This window comes from Cydia splendana, chromosome 7 (genome assembly GCF_910591565.1).
Source record: "Cydia splendana chromosome 7, ilCydSple1.2, whole genome shotgun sequence".
Classification (NCBI taxonomy): Eukaryota; Metazoa; Arthropoda; class Insecta; order Lepidoptera; family Tortricidae; genus Cydia; species Cydia splendana.
In genome coordinates, this window is record NC_085966.1 from 887,946 (window position 1) to 910,001 (window position 22,056).

The window sequence follows — 22,056 nt, forward strand, 5'->3', positions numbered from 1 at the left end:
GGTTTGTATTGAGGTAACACTTGGTAAGTGATTGTGCTCAGAAAGATTTAAGGAACTGCTTAAGTAACAGTGTTTTCTCCACAGGCAGAAAGACAAAAATCAATAAAATCGGAAATGAACAGAGAGACCTGTAAAACAGTCACGTGCACGTGCCAGAATAAAATCGTAAACCCTAGTTTTATAAACCAGCTTTAGGTAAATACTTTCATAAATATTATTCGAAATAGACCAAGCATAATATAATTAAAACAGAAAAGACTAGTAAACGAAAACAATAGAGCCAGTAAATTGAAACGTGATAGAAACATAACTATCCATACGTCATGCGAAAAATTAGTAAGTACGACAATATTTTATAATTACAAAAAAATTATATTAATTGCAGTTGATATTTTTTATGAAGGCCGATAGGGGAAAGGATACAATTTAAAAAATAATGTAAGGAGCGATTTTCACTGATCGAAGCCCTTTCAGCTACTAATCATCAAAATAATAAAACTGTTACAAATCGTGACAAGCTTTCATTAGCCAATCGTTTAATAATATAATAACCCAATGATTCCACCGCAATTATGTGTAATTTTAATGAGTTTCCACTCGAAAGGTGATGTTATCCATTTTGTCATGATTGCGGCTGTCACGGTATCTATTATAATGTTATGTGGTCTAATTATGTTTGAATTATTAAACCCACCGGTTGAAATATTGTTTGTTTATTAACCGAGATATAAAATAAATTAATAACGACCATGCGAGCGCCTGTCAAAATGGTACGAGCAATGGTCGATGTAATGAAATTACTTTTTTTTGTTTAGTAAATAAATCCCTTAACATATCAGCCTACTTAGTTAGCATACGTATGCTTAGCGTACTTAGCATACGAATCATGTTGGTACCCAGAACTCAAGGGTAATCAGGATATCTAAAAACTTTAAAACTCTTAATTTCAACACAAATAAAAGGATTTGAGTCATCTCAAGTTCTCACGATGTTTTCCTTCGCCTAAAAGATAAAACACGTAAACATTGCATTGTTAAAAAAAATGAGCTAAAAAATTAACGTTTGAAGTTAAGTTAAGTGGTATTTATGGTAACGATTCTCGTGACTGTTTTAATTCACACTTACAATAAAAAAAAAAACACTTTTCTCAGATAATTTGACATTGGCACCGTGCACTTAGCACTTCCATCCAAACCAAACATTCATAAATATCCATTAAAAACAAAGAATTTTTAAAAATTGAAAAATTATGCGCGTACAGGAGCGTTTTTCATGAAAGATGTTCTACAAACAAAATTAATGGCCATTATGACAGAAGCCATCAAAATCACTTTCGTTAAAAAAAGAAAAAAAAACGCCCAAGTTTTCTCCTACCATTCGCGCAACCAATTTTCAACCTTGTACGTTAAAGCATAAGAGGTAGACAATGTGTAATGTTTTTTTTGTAAATGGGGTTTAGAAAAATGTTTCCACGTCATCGCTTTGACGGTGAAGCAACAAACTGTGGGGTTTAATAAATTCGTAGTTCGGACACGTTTAACGCGAGTTAGCTGATGATGGATGATGCTGATGGCTTCAGATCTTGGAAGGAAATAGATGGAAAAGAGTTATTGTGATTATTTTTGGTTAGCTATTTGTAATTATAAATGGTTACCTTCAAGAGCGATGTATATTTTGGTAAGTATTCGTGTAAATAAAGACGGATGAAGGACGAAGAGCCAATAATTGGAAATAAAATAACAAATAAGCCATCCAATATTATTGTCACTGTTCAAACTTCATTTAATTTCATTTGTTAGAAGTGTGATAAAAGCACTAGCAATTTACTTACCTCCGTAAACACGGATATGTTTATTTTAATACAAATCATATTGAAAACATTAGTTTTATTATATTTTACGGTATCTAAGTATACTTCTAAATGTTTATTATGCAAACTATGCTCAAGTATGGCAACAATTATTATATTATATTAGCCTTTTCATCCTGAATTGGTATTTTGTGATTTTATTTTGCATCAGAGTATGCCCCTCAATTCAGTGTGCCTCTTGGCAAAGGCCTCCTCTAGCTGCTTCCACTGTAAAAATACTGCTGATTTTGCCTCTAGTACGGACGTTTTGCTTAATTGTGTAATTTATTATAAAATAATTCTCTTCTCATAACCAGTTATTTATAATAGTTTAAAAAAGGTAACAATTTCAAAAGTGTCATTATGAAAAAAGGGGAAGTAAGGTGAACACGGCGCACCGGCGCCAACAAATGAAGTGGACGGAATATATTCCATTAAACTGTGAACGTTTTAATATGAGAGGCGGGTTCCGTAAATGGCCTCTTAATAAAAAGAATATTATTAAATACTAGCTTCCATAGGTACGTGATTTCGGTTCCGTTAAAGTCGTTAAACTGTTGCTAAATAAATGTGCCTGAATACAGATGTAGAAGTTGCAGAAATTTTAGAAAATTTCACAGGATGCTAAGGAAAATTCCATTTTGGAAAATAAAATTTAATTTTTTACACAAAAATATGAGAAGTTTCCAAATGGTGTTGCAGGTATCCATGGGCCATGGTAATAGCTTACCATCGGACGATTCGTCTGCTTGTTTGTCTTTTATATCATAAAAAAGTAAATTTTCAGTTGCACGTCTTAACAGCTGGCTAATAAGCAATGTTATACTTAAGCATATTTTATTATGACATTAAACAAACTTACAATAAAAAGTAACCTAAAATTGAAACTACCTACAAAACTAAAATTAATTACCTAAGAAAAAACTGTATCTAAAGAGGGGCATAGTGCCAAAGATACTGGCAGCATTTCCTCACTGAATCGCAAACCTTATTCGTTAAGCATACTTACTTGAATTCAAAATTCCTAATGTTATGCAAATAACCAAAACACCAAAATCACAATTATTAAAACTCCCACGGACCCCTAAAAATCACAACGCTCCATTATTCCCGTGGCTCCTAATTAATTTCACGTCACAGCGCCGGTGACAGTCGCGATGAAAGAGACGCAGATAGAACACCGCTGCCGGAGGGAGAGAGATGCCTGCAGTTCATTATCTTCAAGGAATTGGATGGTTTTATGCAACGGGTTCAAGTAAAAGTTTTCAAAGTTTTGTGATTGCAGCGCCATCTGCTATAAAGAAGTGTAAACAGCACGGTACTTACGGGGGGTTTAAATAAGCAAAGTCTTTCTAGGGCGTATAATTTGACGCACACAGATTATGGGACATCTTATACAAATCGATCTAGTCAATAAGGCTTCTGTTGTGGGTTGTGGGTACTAGACGACAATATGATATATTTTGGATAAAGCTAAATGCTGTGATATATAGAAAAAATCCATAACTCAGGATCATAATACATATCTGCGATAAAAACACAAATGAATGGCCTTAGCTTAGGATTCGAACTCTGCTTCGTACGCAGGGTCACTACCAACAATTACTATTTTTTGCCAAACATTACAGATACGTCATTTAATCAAAGATCCTTTATCTAAACTGATGTGGAATTATAACACATGATCAGCATTTAAATATGTAAAAACAAAACAAAACTTAAAAACTTAACTTAGCTACAAAACCTAAATATACAAAAAAACATGTCCAAACTGGCTGTAACTTTTGATTTAAGATAATTTGATAAATACTACTAGGAAACAATGTTCAACCTTTGTTCCAACCCCCCTGACATACATCCAAAATTATTAACCCCGCACCTCCACGTTAAAAATAAACATAATCATTACAATGAATTCAGCACACGTTGCTCGTTTAATTAACTACATATAAAACCTGAAAAACCAACCTTAAATACATATAAATCAAACAGATTTGAACCCTATGTTGTTAGATATAAGGGTGGTGAGGATTGGTTGAAGTATAAAGGAAGAAATACACGAAACAAGTATAATTCCAAGACGCTTGAAAGTACCGTGTAAATATCGCGAGCAAGAGGTGAATCGAGGTGCTTGGTAAATGTGGAGATGGACTTTTATAAGGTTCTAAAATGTATGCATTAAACTCGCTAGAGGCCGGCTAAACTAACTTTGCACCGACTTCAACAGAACAAAGTGGGAGTGTCGTTAACGTAATATTTCCGAAGAAATTTTAAAATTAATGATGAAATTGCCACACCTTGTCATTGAAAATACCGTGCACATTAAGCTTGGCCTAATAATATAAAATTATAAAAAGTTGACATAAAAGTGATATGATAATGTTGAGATAAAATCTAGTGGCAAAAATAATACCTAAAATATGTAACTACTTTGAATTTTGCTGCAACCGTGATTGTTTAATAATAGTCAGCAGTAATATAAAAAAAAACTTTTCACTTCTCATGCTCAAAAAGTGCACCTTTATGTCGTGCGTAGACGACATTTTATGCTTTAGAGCATAAAGTAAAATCATCTAATACGACCCTTATTGACTTAGCAATAAAGTCCAAATTCTGCCATACAAACTGCCAGCCCTGCCGGCGCGCCCCCGATCGGCGCTCTCCCGATCGGCGTGCCCCGCGCCTCCGACCGGCCCAAGAACAATTTTCTTTAGTCTTGAATAAATACGTTAAAATAACCTAAAATATTTGATTTTTTGTATATTTTCCTCGCAATCGAAGTGAAAAGCAGAGTGTACAACAAGGGCATAAATGTCCATTTTTACCCTCGTCTACTATTTTGGTCTTCGCTTCGCTCAGACCAAAAAAAAGCCTCGGGTAAAAATGGGTCACTTTATGCCATTGTTGTACAATTTACTATTGATTCCCATTTGAAAATTTACGTTTTCAATATAATGTAAGCTTGAATAAACTCCACAAACATTGCCATTATCCTTATGCATTTTGTGTCACCGAGCTGCGAACACATACCACTACTTACACATTTTAGATTTCCGTTTTTTTACTCTTATTTTTGTAAGTAGGTACCTCTTGTTAACAATTATCTCTTTGCATTATTACCGGGTCAATTTTCAAATAGGCATTTTTTGCTGTCCCACGGCTATAACTCGAAGTCCATAGGACTTAAAGACTGGGTATTTATATATTTTCATCCAATGTATTGTAAACTTTAAATATAATGTACAACTGTACCTTTAATATTATTTGTTTCTGACAAAATCGCATTTGAAGTTCCAAAAACGGCGAAACCTGCCGTTTTTTGCGTGTCCCAGTGGCGGCACACACCCAATAAAAAAATCATAACTTTGGATGTAGACAACGTATTATGAATAACTTTATATTTTTATAAAGAGCATTTTCTAGAGAATGGATTTAATAATTTCGATAATTTAATGCGTTATTTAATAAAACAATGAAAGCCTTTTATCGTTGTCCCACCCGGCACTTATTTTGTTATGACTTAAAGATACCCCCCAATATTTTCTTTGTCTATTGAATAACGGTTAAATTAAATTTATGACGCAATAGTGCGGTTAATTGAGCGTCGATCAATATCGAATGTGGACGTGGAAGCAGTTTGATTAATATAAAAACGAGCAAGAATCTCTTTCGATATATTTTGGTACAAGTATATACAACGACATTTGTATGGACGCTTAATATGTTGGTATACAGTCGAAATAAAAATGTGTAATTTACAAAATATCACTGGCAACATTTATGGCGTATGGCGACATTTGTACGGCTATTATACGTTTAAATGTCGATTGTGGTATACAAATGTCGATATACTGCCATATAAATGTCGAAAAGGTGCCATACAAATGTTGTGAGGGTCTTACAAATGCCACAAAAACAATAAATAGTGCCATAAAAATGTTAATATTGCCATATAATGTCGAAAAAATGCCATATACATGTCAAAAGCGCCTTACAAATGGCTAAATAGTACCATACAAATGTTGTTATTTAAATGTTCATATCTAGCTAACTATAAAAAGTAGAGTGGTGCCTCGTACAGTATATTTTTTGTTGTTAAAAACCCTATACGATGATTATAAATCTGATTTTCCAAAAATGAAAAATTGCCATACAAATATCGAAAAAACACCCTTTTCAAAAATTGACCCTACCATTATGTGACTACATATAAATTAATTAATTAAATTAAATAATCATTTATTTCAGGCAAGACCCATATAAGTGTTAGTAACAGGACTTAAATACTAATGTTAAAGTACAATTTTCATTAAAACCTACCATGCAAGACAATATGTTAAGCGCAAGCAAAAAATCCGAGTCCAAAACAAAAAATAAATCAAAAATACACCCCTCCATACAACCCTACCCACCGCCACTTAATTTGAACATCCGAATGTTTAATAAAACATCCACTTTGATTTACATCCAACAAATCCGTACCTTTTCGCTTGTTTAGTGTAAACACGCCCTTACGGCCTTCGCTCAGCAATTCGAAATTTGAATTCAGAATTTTCCGTTAACGGTGTTTGTTGAGGTTGTTTAAGAATGTTTGGTTTTGTTTTAATGATGTCGGATAATTAATTAGGTTTCTTTAATGTTACTGATGTATTTTGTGTCTGCCTTCGAATCGTGAATTAGGTAACTAAAATCACTGTACAAGTAGACACATAGGGTGAAGCATCTTAGCCAATCAAAAATTTTATTGACCAATCTCCACTTTGTTAAAAGCTTGAATTGGTAAATTGAGTACCGTAAAACGGGGTCAACAGAAATCGCGGGGTGAATAGAGAAATTTTGAACATTTTCTTTCCAGTTGTTATATTTAAAAACGTACATCTCTAAAATTATATTTTTTGGAATGCGTATATAGTAGACTATTTATTCTCTACATTGATACCAAAAGAACTTAATCAAACTGCCTAAAAGTTAGACTTTTTTGACTCTAAAGTAAGGTCTCGCCGAGGTAAGAAATGAAGCCTGTCTGAACTTTGTTCTAGCGGTAAATGTTTTGAAATGAACTAAGTAAAAGTTAACTAAAAGCTAATATAGTATCTGTAGTACCTAAATAATATATAATATCACTAATTTTCTCTATAATAAAGCATTTTTTTGCAAAAAACCAATAACAAGCAAATTTACGTGATAAAAGGGTCAGTGGACACGCATATGGGGTGAACAGTTACGCCATAGGGGGTGATTAGATACAACAAAGGGCTGTAAAGACACGCCTTGGGGGTTAAAAGGCACAAAAAAATAATTTTGTGTCAAATAGCTGTTTAACAGATATATATACCATTTGCCAATAGAGTATCCACATAATAATGACCAAATTCGATGCCTATGACAACTAAAACTTAATATTTCTATTCACCCCTTTCTTGTGTCTATCGACCCCGTTTTGAGGATATGGAGAAAACAGGTAGTTTTCTTTGATTTTCTCTGAATTGGGTAGGTAAAAATTTATTTCACAAATGCAAAATTGAAGAACTAACCAAGACTCAAAAAATGATACCAAAATTATTACTTTTATCATTTGGATTATTGGCGAAAATCGTCCTTGAAGTTGAAAATCGTGTCTTTTCACCCCGTTTTACGGTAACATTCAAAGCTGCGGGGTATATTTATGTAGTAGGGTTAACTTTTAGTGATAAAATATGTGTTAGATTAATGTCAGTCATACAGACTGTTTTAGGTTGTAGGTTTTTTAAAATTTGGAATTTTTCTTGTTATTTCTACTTAGAATCACTTTCTGTTCAGAAGCTCTTTCGATCCTATTAGGAGAAAAAATCTGTTCCAAAATTTTTAGCCATTTTTCATTTTGGCCATTTCATTACTGTCATACAAAATCTAAATAGCAATGGAAAGGAAATAAATCTTGGCACTTTTTTTTCCTAATAGGATCAAAAAAGCTCATGATTTTGAATTGAAAAATGTGAACATTTACAAATTCAAAAAAAGTCTACAACTTAAAATAAAATGATCAATAGACTTACCCAGTAAGTTATTCTTTTTTTATTCAATTTAGAAATACAGTTATTATTGTATTTCTAAATTGAATAAAACGAAACCTAAACTGATACAAACATTTAACAAAACCCAATCAATCCGCAAACTAAAACAATCACAAACCTAATTCAAACATAAATCGTCCGGACAAATTAAACATTATTCTTTTCGTCCGAATTCCGCACCCTCGCTCTTATTGGAATTTTTCCGTCGTACGTGCCAATAAATACTCTAAGTGTTCAAACGGAGGCATTTAGCGTCAATCGCACCCACACAGCCGCATGCAAATTGCAAGGATACGGGCACCGTGTCTTTCCCTGTAGTTGTGAGGTGTCTTGATATTTTACTATTTCGGTCTAGAGCTCCGACAGCTCCGTCCATTTCAAAATCTAGTCTGTGGTTTGTTTGAAATTTAAGAGCACAAAACGGCAATTAGAAATCGCCACTTGAGCTTCATAAACCGAAAGTTGTCTCCAACGAACGCCGTTATTTATCATCGAGTTCAAGAAAGTATATATTAGAAAACACCCCAGAAATTGAAATGGGGAAGATGGTTTTGACTTATCGTCAATTTGAGGATCAGTGATCCAGAAGTTACAGTCAAGCGATCGCTCTTATTAGAATTTTTCCTCTACCTACTAAGTGTTCAAACGGAGGCATTTAGCGTCAATCGCACCCACACAGCCGCATGCAAATTGCAAGGATACGGGCACCGTGTCCCGTCCCTGTAGTTGTGAGGTGCCTTGATACTTACCTGTTTCTGCGGGCGCAGCACGGTTCCATTTTTATCGACTGTCACTATGCGCGTCCCTTTCGCACTTACATACTTGTTAGAACGTGACAGGCATGGTGACAAGGGATAAAAAGGCGACCGTGCTACGCCGCCTGGTCTATAGAACTTTCTCATAGCAGGGAGCCCAATAAGCCTCTTACTTTGATACGACCTTGAAGATCGGTCACGTTGATTGGTGCATGCCAAATGAAGTCATAGTCGTGCATTGCCTCTCTGTCGCATTTGTAAATTCGTACGTAAGTGCGACAGGGAGGCAACACGTCGAACGTGACTCGCGATAGGCCCTCAGGCTCCGACTGCAATCCCGGTTTGAGTGCCGTTTGACACATAATTGTATTCATTTGACGGTCTAAAATGTTGACAGTATTTTAATTGCATTAAAGTAAAGAAAAAAGAACCACGCCAGTCACTAACTATAAATCATTTTCCTATAATATTATTTGAACCAATGACCGATTTCAATGCCTAGTAATTTTATGCGTCAAAATATTTACGTCTGTGCTGGTGATAAAGTAAGTATTGCTTAATATTAATGTTTTCCACAAACTACATTTGTTGTTTATTTTAGACAAGTTATCGATAACGCGCATATGAATTACAAAATTGAGCACATAGACAAACATTACACACTGGGTTTGTTGACACAACTAGGTCATTTGTAATTATCAATTTTAAAGGTTATTTGTAATCAATGTGATAGTGAATAGATCCCAAAAGCAGGCATTCTTGAAGAAATGTGATTATAAAATATTAAATTACAGAAAAAAAAATAAAAATTCACCGCTTCGGGTAAAATTTCCAACTTGTGACCTTTTCAAATACCGGTCCAATTGCTCTGAACCAACTGAGCCACCGAAGCTTATCAAGTCGCATGTCGCAAGTTCGTATCTTGCCCAAAGAGGTAAATCTTTCATTTAATTATTTTATATTTTTAATAAGATATAACTAGTAATGAATGATTAACATTCTACGTAGTGTAAACTCTAAAATTTTGCTTTATTCAGTCTTCTATTCACAGCAAAGACCAAAACCGTTCAGTCGCACTACAAAACGCGACAATCGTTTCTTTAATACGAACTCGCACGGCAAAATAAAATACAATACGGAAAGGCGTAAAAACGTATTGATTTGCAGGAATTTTTATTAGGAGGTGTTCCCGTTTATTTGATCGTGTGTCGCCGCCTTACGGCGAATAGGTGTGGAACTTTAGCTAGTGCTATGGGAAATTGGCTCTTATACCGATGTCAGAAGGACGTTGACATGTGTTCGGTGTTGCCGGCTTATATTGTTTACGATTTGTTTTTTATTTAAATTCTTTCGGCCAGTCGTTTCGTGTCTAAACTGTCTAATAAGACCATCGGTGTGAATAACGATTTGATTGGTTTTTATATAGTTTATAGGAGTAATACCTACCTATGCACTTTGAAAGGGAGATAATATATACTACGCGCTAAGGAAAAAACTTAGCGAAAACCGATGTTATAATATTTTTTTCACGTAGCTTGAGTCCGTTGACACTGTCATTTCAATACATATTTTGCGTTGACTTGACAGACATGAGAGTGAGTGCATGTAATGAGAAAAACGAAACACACTTATCCAGAGTACAAATTATTCAAACACACTTCAAATTTGATGATAGTGGAAAATCCCAACGAAGCATGCATCAATAAAGTAGCAGAGACATGTACCAATGAGTGGCACTTCCTGTAGATGATTAAATGATTATGATGGTTCTCACTTGGTAGACCACAGTTGGGAATAATACTTTAGCTCACTATAGCACTGTTTTAATTTAGTCTGCATTTTTACGTTGACGTTATATAATTAGAAAATATTATTTAGATTGTTAAGTTACTCTTCGATTATAATAGCACCATTAAATACATAATAATCACATGCGTGTCGAAATTATATAAACATAATAAGGTTGTGCAATAAAGAGGATTTGTATTGTATTGTATTGTAAATATCTACAAAATATATCCATTCATTCCAAATGCTCAAACAACGTTTTTTTAGAGATTTAGATCATCGGTTTCAAATGTTTTACTGCCAACTATAACATTAGGTACCTACATAGTTCATAGAAACAAACCATGCAGTAGTAAGTAAAGTGATATAAATCTATACGATTGTACAGGATAGTTCACACTGGTTTACTTGATCCAAAGCACTAAAAATAATATAAAAGTTATATGAAACGCGAAATGGCATCTGTGTCTTTTGGTTGGGTAAAGTATCTTTAAGCCAAGGTTCGTCGAAATCTATTCATTTTGGTGTGATGGAGGAGCAAACATACTTATTAATTTCACCTATATCAATTTTATCATATTAGTAGGATTATCTGAAACAGTTTAGAAATGGAGGCCGCTATTTAACAGGAAATGAAACACGATTATATAATGGGTTTAAAATTAAAGTCTCCTAGTATTTTTTACCACACTGTCGGTCGGTCATAGCTAAATTACCGGACAAATACTAATGTATTTGAACAAATTAATTAAAAAAATGTTTTTATCAAGTAGAAACACTACTATATAAATTATAAACTGAAATAAATTTCATATACTAGAGGCCTTGGTCACTTCTTCTTAGTATATGACATTTATTTCAGTTTACCGGACAAATAGTTTTAATCTTGACTCTAGAATATTCCTTAAAAAAAATAGAAAGTTACTGAAATATCTAATTAGGTAGTAGTACCCACAACTTCAATATAGATGGTCAAGCAAATCTTGTCAGTAGAAAAAGGCGCGAAATTCAAATTTTCTATGAGACGATATCCCTTCGCGCCTACATTTTTCAAATTTGCCGCCTTTTTCTACTGACAAGATCTGCTTGACCAAGTATATTTACCTAATTGGAATTGCCGAATATTAACGCTACAGTCTGACCTAGCCTTTACCACCATAATCCACTTATCAACCGCAGTTCACGACCGGTTTATTTGTAAACATTCGGCCATTCTATCACCATTCATGTCTCGGCCGCCGTTCGAGACACAAGTATTTATCTAACTTAACAAAACTCTATCACTAAAGTGCATTAACTTTTCTAAAATCCAACGAATAACCTTTAGCAAGTTTGAACCCATCCAAAGATTGGGCTATTAAAGCTATTAAATAATCTCTGCGTACCTAATTCTGTGATTCCGTAGGATCAATAGCCCAATAGATCTAATTTGGAGAAACCCTTATGTAAGCATGAATTTAAAATTATTGTAATCACATCCAAATGTTTATTTGTAATGTCTGCATGCCTTTCTTTTTTCATGTACTATGTTGTGGCGTTAAAATAAATGTATTTCTCCTTCTTTCTTCTTCTTCTTCACGTAACTACACGACAGAAACAATCATGAGATCAATTCTAATTTAATAATTTGTCATAGTTTTGAACTGGTGTTGATACGACCTTCACGATCGTCTTAAGGCCACTTGCACCATTCACTAATCCGGGGGTTAACCGGTTAAACCTGGAGTTACCATGGTTACCAGTACAATTGACACTGGATTACCGGTTTAACGGGTTAACTTCGGGTTAGTGGGTTGGTGCAAGTGGCGCTTAGTGATTGGCGCGCATCACACACACGACTTTCACTTCAATTCGCATGCACCAATCAATGTCAGTAATCTTCAAGGTCATATCAAAATGCTCAGTTTAATTTAATTGTCGGTAATGTCGTCATGAATTTTTATGTTATACCTATACCTAATATAAGCGACATAGGCCCACTTGCACCATCCCACTAACCCGGGGTTAAGCGGTTAAACCGTTAACCTAGTGTCAAATTGTACTGGAAACCATGGCAACTCCAGGTTTAACCGGTTAACCCCAGGTTAGTGGAATGGTGCAAGTGGTCCATTGTGGGACTTTTTGCTCAGTAACGACACATTTGACAGCATAACATCAACACCAGTGTACACGATGAAGTGTCTACTGCTCCTGGCTTTTGTGGCTTCGTGCCAGGGTCTGGCTCTCCAGAAGACGAAGAACCTTCCTCGACCTGATCTTCTCATGCTGACGGCCTTGGACCCTCCAGCTTTGGAAGTGGAGTGGGCACCTGTGAAGCATGATGATCCGAGTGAACCTATCTTGGGATATAAGGTATGGTTATATCTATCCAACTATGTTTTTTTTTATGTAAATGTGACATTTGGATTACGACTGTAACACCACTGCTGTCGCGCAGTTACCGCTGCATCGTTGACGCGGGCGATATCACTGCCAAGGGGCTATTCATAAATTACGTCATTTCAAATTAGGGGGGGGGGTCTGGACATCGGATGACGGTAGCATGAAGTAGGAGGAAATGGGGTCATTTGAAGCATGATTTTTGGATGATTATAGGGGGGGGGGGGGGGGGGTCAAAAATCGACAAAAATCGATGACGTAATTTATGGACAGCCCCCAATTTTTAGGATTAATTTTGCATTGCTGACGTTGCAATATTCAATTAACCACTTCACACACAGCAAATTGACAGTGACAGCGCCCGTTACCAGCTGCTCGAGCAATGATGCGGCAGTAATGCTTACTTGCTGACAGTTGCAATCTAAATGTAATTTAAAAAATGTGTACCTATGTTCAAAACTTGAAAGTTAATAATAATAGTTAAGTTTATAAGTAAATAAGTTTGTTCCACTACTCAGAAGTAGCATAACTCTAGTTTTTGAACGGCGTAAACAATAACTTCAGAGTGCTCGACATGCGCGATTTAGGCGGATTATGTCACTTTCTTAGGTGGTCACTTTCGAGATAGGTCACGTTCTGGGGACGTCACTTTCTGAGGACGTCACATTCTGAGTTTTACTCTACTTTTCAATGTTCTATAGAATTTCGTTTCGTAAACATATTGATTGAGGGTCCTACTTTATGAATCATTTTCCTCAATTTTCAAGATGCCTGGCCACAGTTTATCAACATCGAATTCCTTTATTCCTAATAGCATCTCACTCTTACATGTTAACACTACAAAGGAGTGACTGGAAGAGCAAACATACGCATAGAAAGTGACTCACAATAATTGATTGATGATTTGTAAGTTGCCTATTGTATTGAGTGTGGTCAAGGCATGAGATTTCTGTGCCACTGCGTAGTTGCGTACCTTGTATCAGACAATAATTAATAATATTATGAGACCACCAACCAACCAACCAACCAACCAACCAACCGATCAACCGAAGTTTATACGAACCCGAAAATTGCATCCATTGTATTCAGTTAATAGGCCTAGATCCAAGGCTAAATTTAGGTGAGAGTTATTTCGAGTCCTGTTTGTATAATTTCCATTTTTTTAATGCCCCTTTAATTCATACCTATCAGTATACTATAACGAAGTAGGTACCTATTTAGTTTGTTACAAAGTAGAACAAATGCCCTCTCCATCTATACAATGTAGATCGAAAGATAAGTCAGCATAAAAGATAATTATTCTGGTTTATTTGTGAAACAAGGTCGCAGGACAATTTAGTTTTACGTATTGTGCGCTCATTAACTGTACTAAAAGCCACACTCATAACTGACTTCGGTGGATAATAAGCATACATCGGGGTTTTCGGTGCGGGAATGATTTCGTGTATTTATAACTTTGTTTATTGTAAAATAATTACCAAACTATGAATTAAACGTAGGTAGTAAGGTCCAAATGTGCTTAGAAATGTTAAATTAGTATCGTTTTTTACAGTTTTTACCTGTTATTTGGCTACTGTAAAACATCCGGCACCTAAAACCCCGATGTATGATAATAAGGTTTTCAATACGAATTGTCACAACCTTGTTCGGCCCGATGTGCATTACAATGCACACTCCGTTTTAATGTAACGAATGATATTATAATTATGTCATTTAGATATCGTACATTTTGCTCGTACTTCTCCGTACGTGGATTATATTGGCGCAAGCGAGACGCACGATAACCAAATGACATCACTGCACGGCACTTCTTGCCGCATAAGTCGCATGTGTGAATTTGTTAAACCTCTGGATTTGAGACCAGGCTACCAGCCCGATGACGCCTGTGCCACTGGAGGGCCTGTTCAGTTTTTCTAAAGAAAATGACTAAAGTATGTACCATCAGTATCATCACGCTCTGCGATTGTTGTGCCATTTACGCTATAGAATTTCCAATTTGGCAATTACCCTAAATGGTACCCAATCCCGTGTGGTCACTGTACATCACGTCTATTTCAGATTAGTAAAGATTGTAGATTCCGTTCTAAATTTCCTTATGGTCATTGATAGCTACTGAAATATATCCTATCTGTCTTTTCAGGTCGAAGTTTGGGAGCTACCACCTGTAAAAACATACAAATATGAGGTCGTAGACGGAGTGAAAACACTCGTGCAAAAAGAAATGCCTCCTAAAGTAAGTGCAATCACTGACTGGGTTTAATTAAATTGTAGAACCACTTTAATAATAAATAATATTTCAACCTATATACGTCCCACTGCTGGGCACAGACCTCCTCTCATGCGCGAGAGAGCTTGGGCTATAGTCCCCACGCTAGCCCAATGCGGATTGGAGTCACATACACCTTTGAATTTCTTCGCAGATGTATACAGGTTTCCTCACGATGTTTTCCTTCACCGGAAACCTAGTGGTAATTACGAAATTATATTTCGTACATAATTTCCGACAAACTCATAACCACAGAACCACTAAATATTCTCAAATCAACATACCTACTTAGTGATTTTTGTATTTCCATCAACAGACCAAGCATTTGCATTCAAGAAAGTGCCATTTAGTGAAGTGGGACTGCTGATGAAGACCAGAACGGAACTCATCAATGACGCGCATTTCACGTTTGGCATTTGTCTTCTTCGTTAAGTTTATTTAGCAAGGAAAGTTTTAGATCTCGTTGGAGATGGCGGGACGAGCTTTGACGAGCTTTGACAGAGACTGGTGGGAGACTTCAGGGGATAGGGATACGTGGAGAAATAAGAGGGAGGCCTTTGTCCAGCAGTGGGACAATATGGGCTCATAATAAAATAATAAGGTTTTAAAATAACGTTTGTGGCAAGATCCAGGCCGATGATGACAATACTGTTTGCAGATCGGTGATTCTGACACACCTCCAGAAAAAGACGCCAGAGAGATCGTAGTTAGTGGACCACAGGCTTCGAAAACCAAGGTCCCCGACATCAAACTAAACGTTATCTATGAGGTAAGGTTAATCGAACTCAAGATTACAGATGTATGAGACCCTGTACCTGCAAAAGTATGTTGCTTTTTGAAGGCCGCAAAAGTATCTGACACGATCTTATTCGTAGAGCGATAAGAGAGTGTCACATATTTTTGCGGCCTTCAATGCAGGTCACTGTACATAAGACTACATGGAGTAACGCCCTTTACAACAAAGCAGTTACCTAAAACAAAACGAGCCATAACCATAGGCACACAACTACTTTGACACTATGGTGTGGCGGCAGGTTCAACCCTTAATGCCCTTATAACAAGCGTGTTGAAAATGAATCTGTATTGTTGAAAGGTACGCGTCCGTGCGTTCTCGGCGCGTCGCGACGGTCCGCTATCTACACACATGCGCGTTCAGCTGATGGATGATAAGAAGAAGGAAGACGACGTTGGAAATGAGGTTTACCACTTTGTGTAGGATTAGTGTAGTGAATTACATGTAATATATTTACTTAAAGTATTCCTGTTGCATTTAATTTATTTCAGATTTATTCCTGACTCCTTTTTAGGGATCCGTACCCAATCGGTAAAAACGGGACCCTATTACTAAGACTCCACTGTCCGTCTGTCTGTCACCAGGCATATCTCATGAACCGTGATAGCTAGACAGTTGAAATTTTCACAGATGATGTATTTCTGTTGCCGCTATAACAACAAATACTAAAAAGGTACGGAATCCTCGGTGGCCGAGTCCGACTCGCACTTGTCTGGATTTTTTAACCCCCTATCTTGTGCTGTGTGTCATGCGAACTACCTATCGTCCATTTAGAAGTTTAAAATTAAGAGAAAATAACACGCTTTCTAAATCCTACCTAACTAATATTATAAATGCGAAAATAACTCTGTCTGTCTGTCACCTCTTCACTCTTAAACTGCTGAACTGATTTAGATGAAATTTGGTATAAAGATAGTTTCAGGCCAGAGGAAGGGATGGATAGATTTTATTCATCTATCGCATTTATAATTTATTATAGTCCGACAAGAAATTCTAGAAAATAATTGAGGGCGCCACTGTAACAGCTGTCACATTTTTGACGTAAAATTCTTAAACATGGCAACAATTTAGATTGGATATTTTTAGTTCCATTTTATTTAATTTCTACTATTTTATGTCGCACTATTAATAGTACGGATGATACAGGCCACATGTGTATCAAACAAAATCATTAACAAAAACTGTAGCTGACCCTAGCTTATAACTAAAAACTTACTTGTGACTGCAATTACACGATAATAGACCATCAAGCCTTGTAATAAGGTGTTAGAGGGGTGCATTTGAAGTGGGTAAGATAAGATTAGATAGATGAGGATAGTGTGTAGAGTGACAGATGTCACCTGAGTCTGTCATATGTCTGAACTAGCAATGTCAGTTGGTAAAATTATAAGTTTTTAGGCAGATTCCGTCTAAGAAAATTTTGCACCGATTTGATCAGGACAAATTGTTGTATTAAATTATGACCATTAATGATACTCACTGTCTTATTAATTATTATATCATTATATATATTATATTAGTCATATTTTCATAGAAATTAGACATTAATTATGCCATTATCACACTTTGTAATTGAAAATTCCACGGAGATTGAGCTTAGTCCGACTCTACATAGGCCATTTTAGTAAGTTTAGTTTTTCCATGTCAAAAGCAAAGGGATTCAAAGAAGCAAAGGGGAAGTCCCATTTGCGATTATCCTCCTTTCCAAGAGCTTTTAGATACTATTTTACCACACGAAAATAATATAATATTCGTAAAATATTTCTAATGTAGAAATTTCAGTTTCAATGCACCAAAGCGGTTTAAATATGTAAAGCACCAACATCTTTTTCCAAAAAAACAAGCGCCTGCAAAAAGATTAACAGCAATAATTCTTCCCCAGGATATTCTGCATGCATAATAATGCAGGATTTAAATATCGGTTGTTGGTGAAGGTCGCCAGGGGAGGTAAAAGGCGGAGTGCAGCTCACCTCAGCGAAATGCAATTAGATTTGTCTCGCGAGACTGACGCGACCGACACGTATAGGCTAAGAGCTAGTTTCAAAAAATGTTTTAATATCTATGAGATAATCCAAAAATTGCTCGTTTATTTAGTTTTTACTTTACAAAAATTACAAAAAAATTACAATTACAAAATTCTTTATTTCATTAAAAACCATTACATATTTTTAACAATGGCTGGTGTCTCCCTGTAAGTTATTTACAAAATAACCTGTGCTGGGAGGCACCGCTCTTCCATATCTAATTAACAATTTATTTAGTATTATACTATTATTATATACTTAATTATTATGTGTGTGTGTGTGTGTGTGTGTGTGTGTGTGTGTGAGAGAGAGAGAGTGAGTGTGTGTGTGTACTTGTGTGGCTTGGCTAGGCTACATATCCTAGCAAGTCTTCCATCTGATCGTAATTTTTATCTTCTAACCAATTTATTATCTTATTTTTTACATCGTATTGTAGCTTTGGGTATATATCTAGTGCTTTGTTTAAAATATTATATATGTGCGAAGAACGTTTATTATATTGCCTATTAGCAAAAGTGGTGTTGGTTTTAGGTAGGTGCATGGCAATATCTTTCCTCCGTCTTGTCAAAAGATTGCGATCAAAAGTCGTGGTTTTATGCTTTCTCAGAACAGAACAGAGCAGAACAGACTTTACTTGGCAAGCTATGAAGATTGCCGCAGTGATATTTGTTTTCAAAGAATATTTTTTAACTTAAATACCAGAAAAATCATAATAAAGCAGTTATTACTTTTTACATTTATTTACCTTTTTATGCTAAATTAATTTGTTGTTTCATGGTTGATTGTTGTATATTTAAATATTTTTTTATAAAAGACTCTATTTACGACCCTAACTCTTCGCCTACACCTACCCTCGCTGATTTACATATAAATTGTAGCTAACTCACGTGACGAGCCAAGTAACCGCAGCAAAAAACCAATTTGGTTACCTCTGTAGAGGGACCGGGAACAATTAATATAAGTGCTTACGTTTTACTAAGTCGGATTCTAGCAAATATGTGCGATGTTAATATGAATTTTACGTAAGGTCAAAGTGGCCTGGCCAAGATGGGACACTCTGACAACATCGATTGTCGTATGTGTGGCGAAGAGGAAGAGAGTAAAACACTTAATGTGTGAATGTCACGCCCTCGCCAGACAAAGAATGAAGGACTTTGGAGCAGGATATCTGGAACCAAAGGACTTTAAAACGCTACCCATGAGCTCCATCATCCGACACATAGATATGGTGGGAAAAGCTCTTGAGTAGTTGGCGGTTCTTCTTTAGGGGGTAATTGCATAAAAGATGGGTCCAAGTGTATCCGCAAGGGCCCCCGAAAACAATAAGATAAGATAAGATAAGGTCAAAGTGGGTAAGTGTGGGTGGGGGCTGTTCACACATTGATTAGTGTTTATTGTAAGTTCATTCATTTGCTACTTGCGTTTAGTGGCTGTATATACTTGCAATAAATACCAATCAATGTGTAAACAGCGCCTTAATGTGAAGGCCAGCCATAATTATCCTGCAGCCACTCTTACCCATATTGATCTTAGCTCTTATACGATTTCACTTCAAAAGATACCTATCAATACTGAAACGTTATCGTAAAAGATTCATTTTGTTTATTCTATAGGATAACCGTGATTAATGAGATTAATATTAAATTAATCGAAATTGAAGAATTAAGGTCAAATTTTTGATGCTTTTCTATAAATTTTAGACTAATACTCTAACTGACAACGACACAACGCCATGAATTCCGCGTCTCAAAACAAAGTCTTTACAAAGTTAACATTTAAAGCCAGTGTCTTAAACAACACGCTGCGATTGGCCGACTCCCACGGGCGTCCTACGAGTAACAAAAATTACCCTTTAGCCAGTATCTTGACTACTTATGAAAATTTGGAAACTTTAGGAAATTGGGGCACATTGTTGCTAAAACTACACTTTACTACGTACATACAAATTTAAAGGTAAAGAGGATCAGAATAAAAAGAAAATAAAATAAATATGAAAATAAGTCAGGGTAAGCAAAAATAAAATAGGATATTTTATTAGTTGTACAATCATTGTTCTAAGAGAAATACAAACTACGGGACTTCCGGTTGAGCTCCATATTGGTGATGGCGTCTCGTGTTTTTTTTTTTTGCTTATTAATGTTGTTTAAAGTGTAATCCAAGCTTATTATGCAGTAAACTAATGTGAAAGTTTGCAGATAATGAAGAACTTGTCCACGTGGCTGTTTGTAACGTCCAGTTACCACTTTACTAAAAGCTTATCAGTATCACCGTACCATCGCTCACACTGTTAACTGTCCATCGGTGGACCTTATGCCTTTAGTAATAAGGTCCACCGATGTATAGTTAGGAGTTTTGCTGTTTGTACAACACTTTGCTCTAAGAGCATACTTATGGTATAAGGCGAAATCGTCATATAATTTTGCTCTCCCTACTTTGATACTGGCCCCAATCGTCCTAAATGTCCTAATGGATAGAAGCATTTTTTTTAACTGAACCGCACTAAGCCAAACTACTAGTGAAGTAACGAACATACCCCCGGAATCCCCTAGACCGTGACTCCTTGGTCCCTACGAGTATATCCAAAGAGTCAATATACTGTAAATAATGTTTTGACCTCGACAGCTCTCCCGGTGAGCGCTCAGCTTAATAATATTTTTCACCTTGTTTCGCTTTCCAATTTTCCGCAAGTCACTCTCGGGGGTAACGGGCCGTGGTTTGATTTAGAAATGCTCTGTTATAGCAGGAGTCTTTAAATGAATCGTGTGGTTAGACACTAGTAGCCTAAGGGAGGTACCACTACGTTTATAGCGATAAAAGTTACTAAATGATTTAGGTATGTAAACCTACTGAAAACATTTATATGGGTGATAATTTCCACAACCAGCCGTATTGTAGTTGTAGACCTTTAACTATCTAAAGGGGCCCACTGATTAACAGTCCGCCGGACGGTATCGGCCTGTCAGTTAGAACAAAGTTTTGACAGTTCTGAACAACTGACAGGCCGATACCGTCCGGCGGACTGTTAATCAGTGGGCCCCTTAACTTGATTTATTATTGACATTATAGGAGCATGACATGATTGCACACGTGCGAAATGCACATTCGAATAGGCTTCCTACAAAACATACTATATTGTTGTTGGTTTTTAATTGTTGTGTAAGATTTTGTGAAAATTAACATGCGTCATTTTTTTCTGGGACAAGCTGGAAATTTTATTGTTGTAAAGCCTTTAGGAAGGATATTTGAAGCTCCACCTGAATAACGTGATACGAGCTACGGCGGCGGCATAGCGTTAAGACGAATTAAGTTACTGTATGAATTCTTACATTTCTAATAGTCACTTGATTTAGCCATTTGATTCATTAGCACCTATTTTAGCAGATTTCGTCCGCATCCAGCAATGCGGAAAATCAGATAAGACAAAAAAATGCGGTAGGTTAAAACTGATATTTAAACTTTTGTGATTACTTAAGAACACCTAGTTAAAAGCTAGAATTACCAACAAATTATATTATCCGACATTTTATTAAAAAAATGAACATTTATATCTCCAAGAACCCCTCAAATGGAAAAACTATTTCAAGTTTGAAAACATTCCAACCCACGGCAATACCATAAGTAACGAACTCGACGACGTCCCGGCTATTTTTGGAGACGCAATAATTTCATATTTCCCCCTCCATTGTCCACTTGCCGTCGCTTGACCCGGCAATCTAATTTGCCCCCTTGTTGGGCCAATGTTGCCAAATGTACAGTTGGAGACAGAACTACAGGAATACGAGGTGGTTAAAATGACAACCAGACTAGGTACTGTAATAGTAATTTCCGTTATAAAAAAATACCATATAAAAGGTTGACAATAATGGCCAGAGTGAAGTATGTAGGTAGCAAAGACATATGTAACTTCGTATATGACGAATAAAGTCTAAGGAAAAAACGTGCCTCGGAATTCAAGTAAAAGTCATTCTCGAATAGATGCCGCACACACCTTTAGCCTATCCTCGGCTAGATGGCGTGACGACACCGTTTCATATTTAACAATTTTAACACATAGATATCAGTGAATGAACATGGATCAAAATGATATAAAAATAATAAAATCATTTATCCATATATATACATTTTTTGATAACTTTATACGTTTTCATT

General features: G+C 35.9%; 1 protein-coding gene across 2 annotated transcripts; it reads left to right on the plus strand.

Annotated features, from left to right (window-relative positions):
- The first annotated feature begins 11,660 nt into the window (after window positions 1-11,660).
- Window positions 11,661-16,350, plus strand: LOC134792439 (uncharacterized). 2 transcript variants are annotated; one of them, XM_063763728.1, is made up of 5 exons: window positions 11,661-11,890; window positions 12,575-12,797; window positions 14,965-15,057; window positions 15,749-15,859; window positions 16,184-16,350. In XM_063763728.1, the coding sequence occupies exons 2-5, from the start codon at window positions 12,618-12,620 to the stop codon at window positions 16,304-16,306; spliced, it is 507 nt and encodes a 168-aa protein (XP_063619798.1). In that variant the 5' UTR covers window positions 11,661-11,890; window positions 12,575-12,617; the 3' UTR covers window positions 16,307-16,350. The 2 variants fall into 2 exon arrangements, with proteins under 2 accessions (XP_063619798.1, XP_063619797.1); XM_063763727.1 differs by having other exon boundaries at window positions 12,593-12,797.
- Window positions 16,351-22,056: the final 5,706 nt, after the last annotated feature.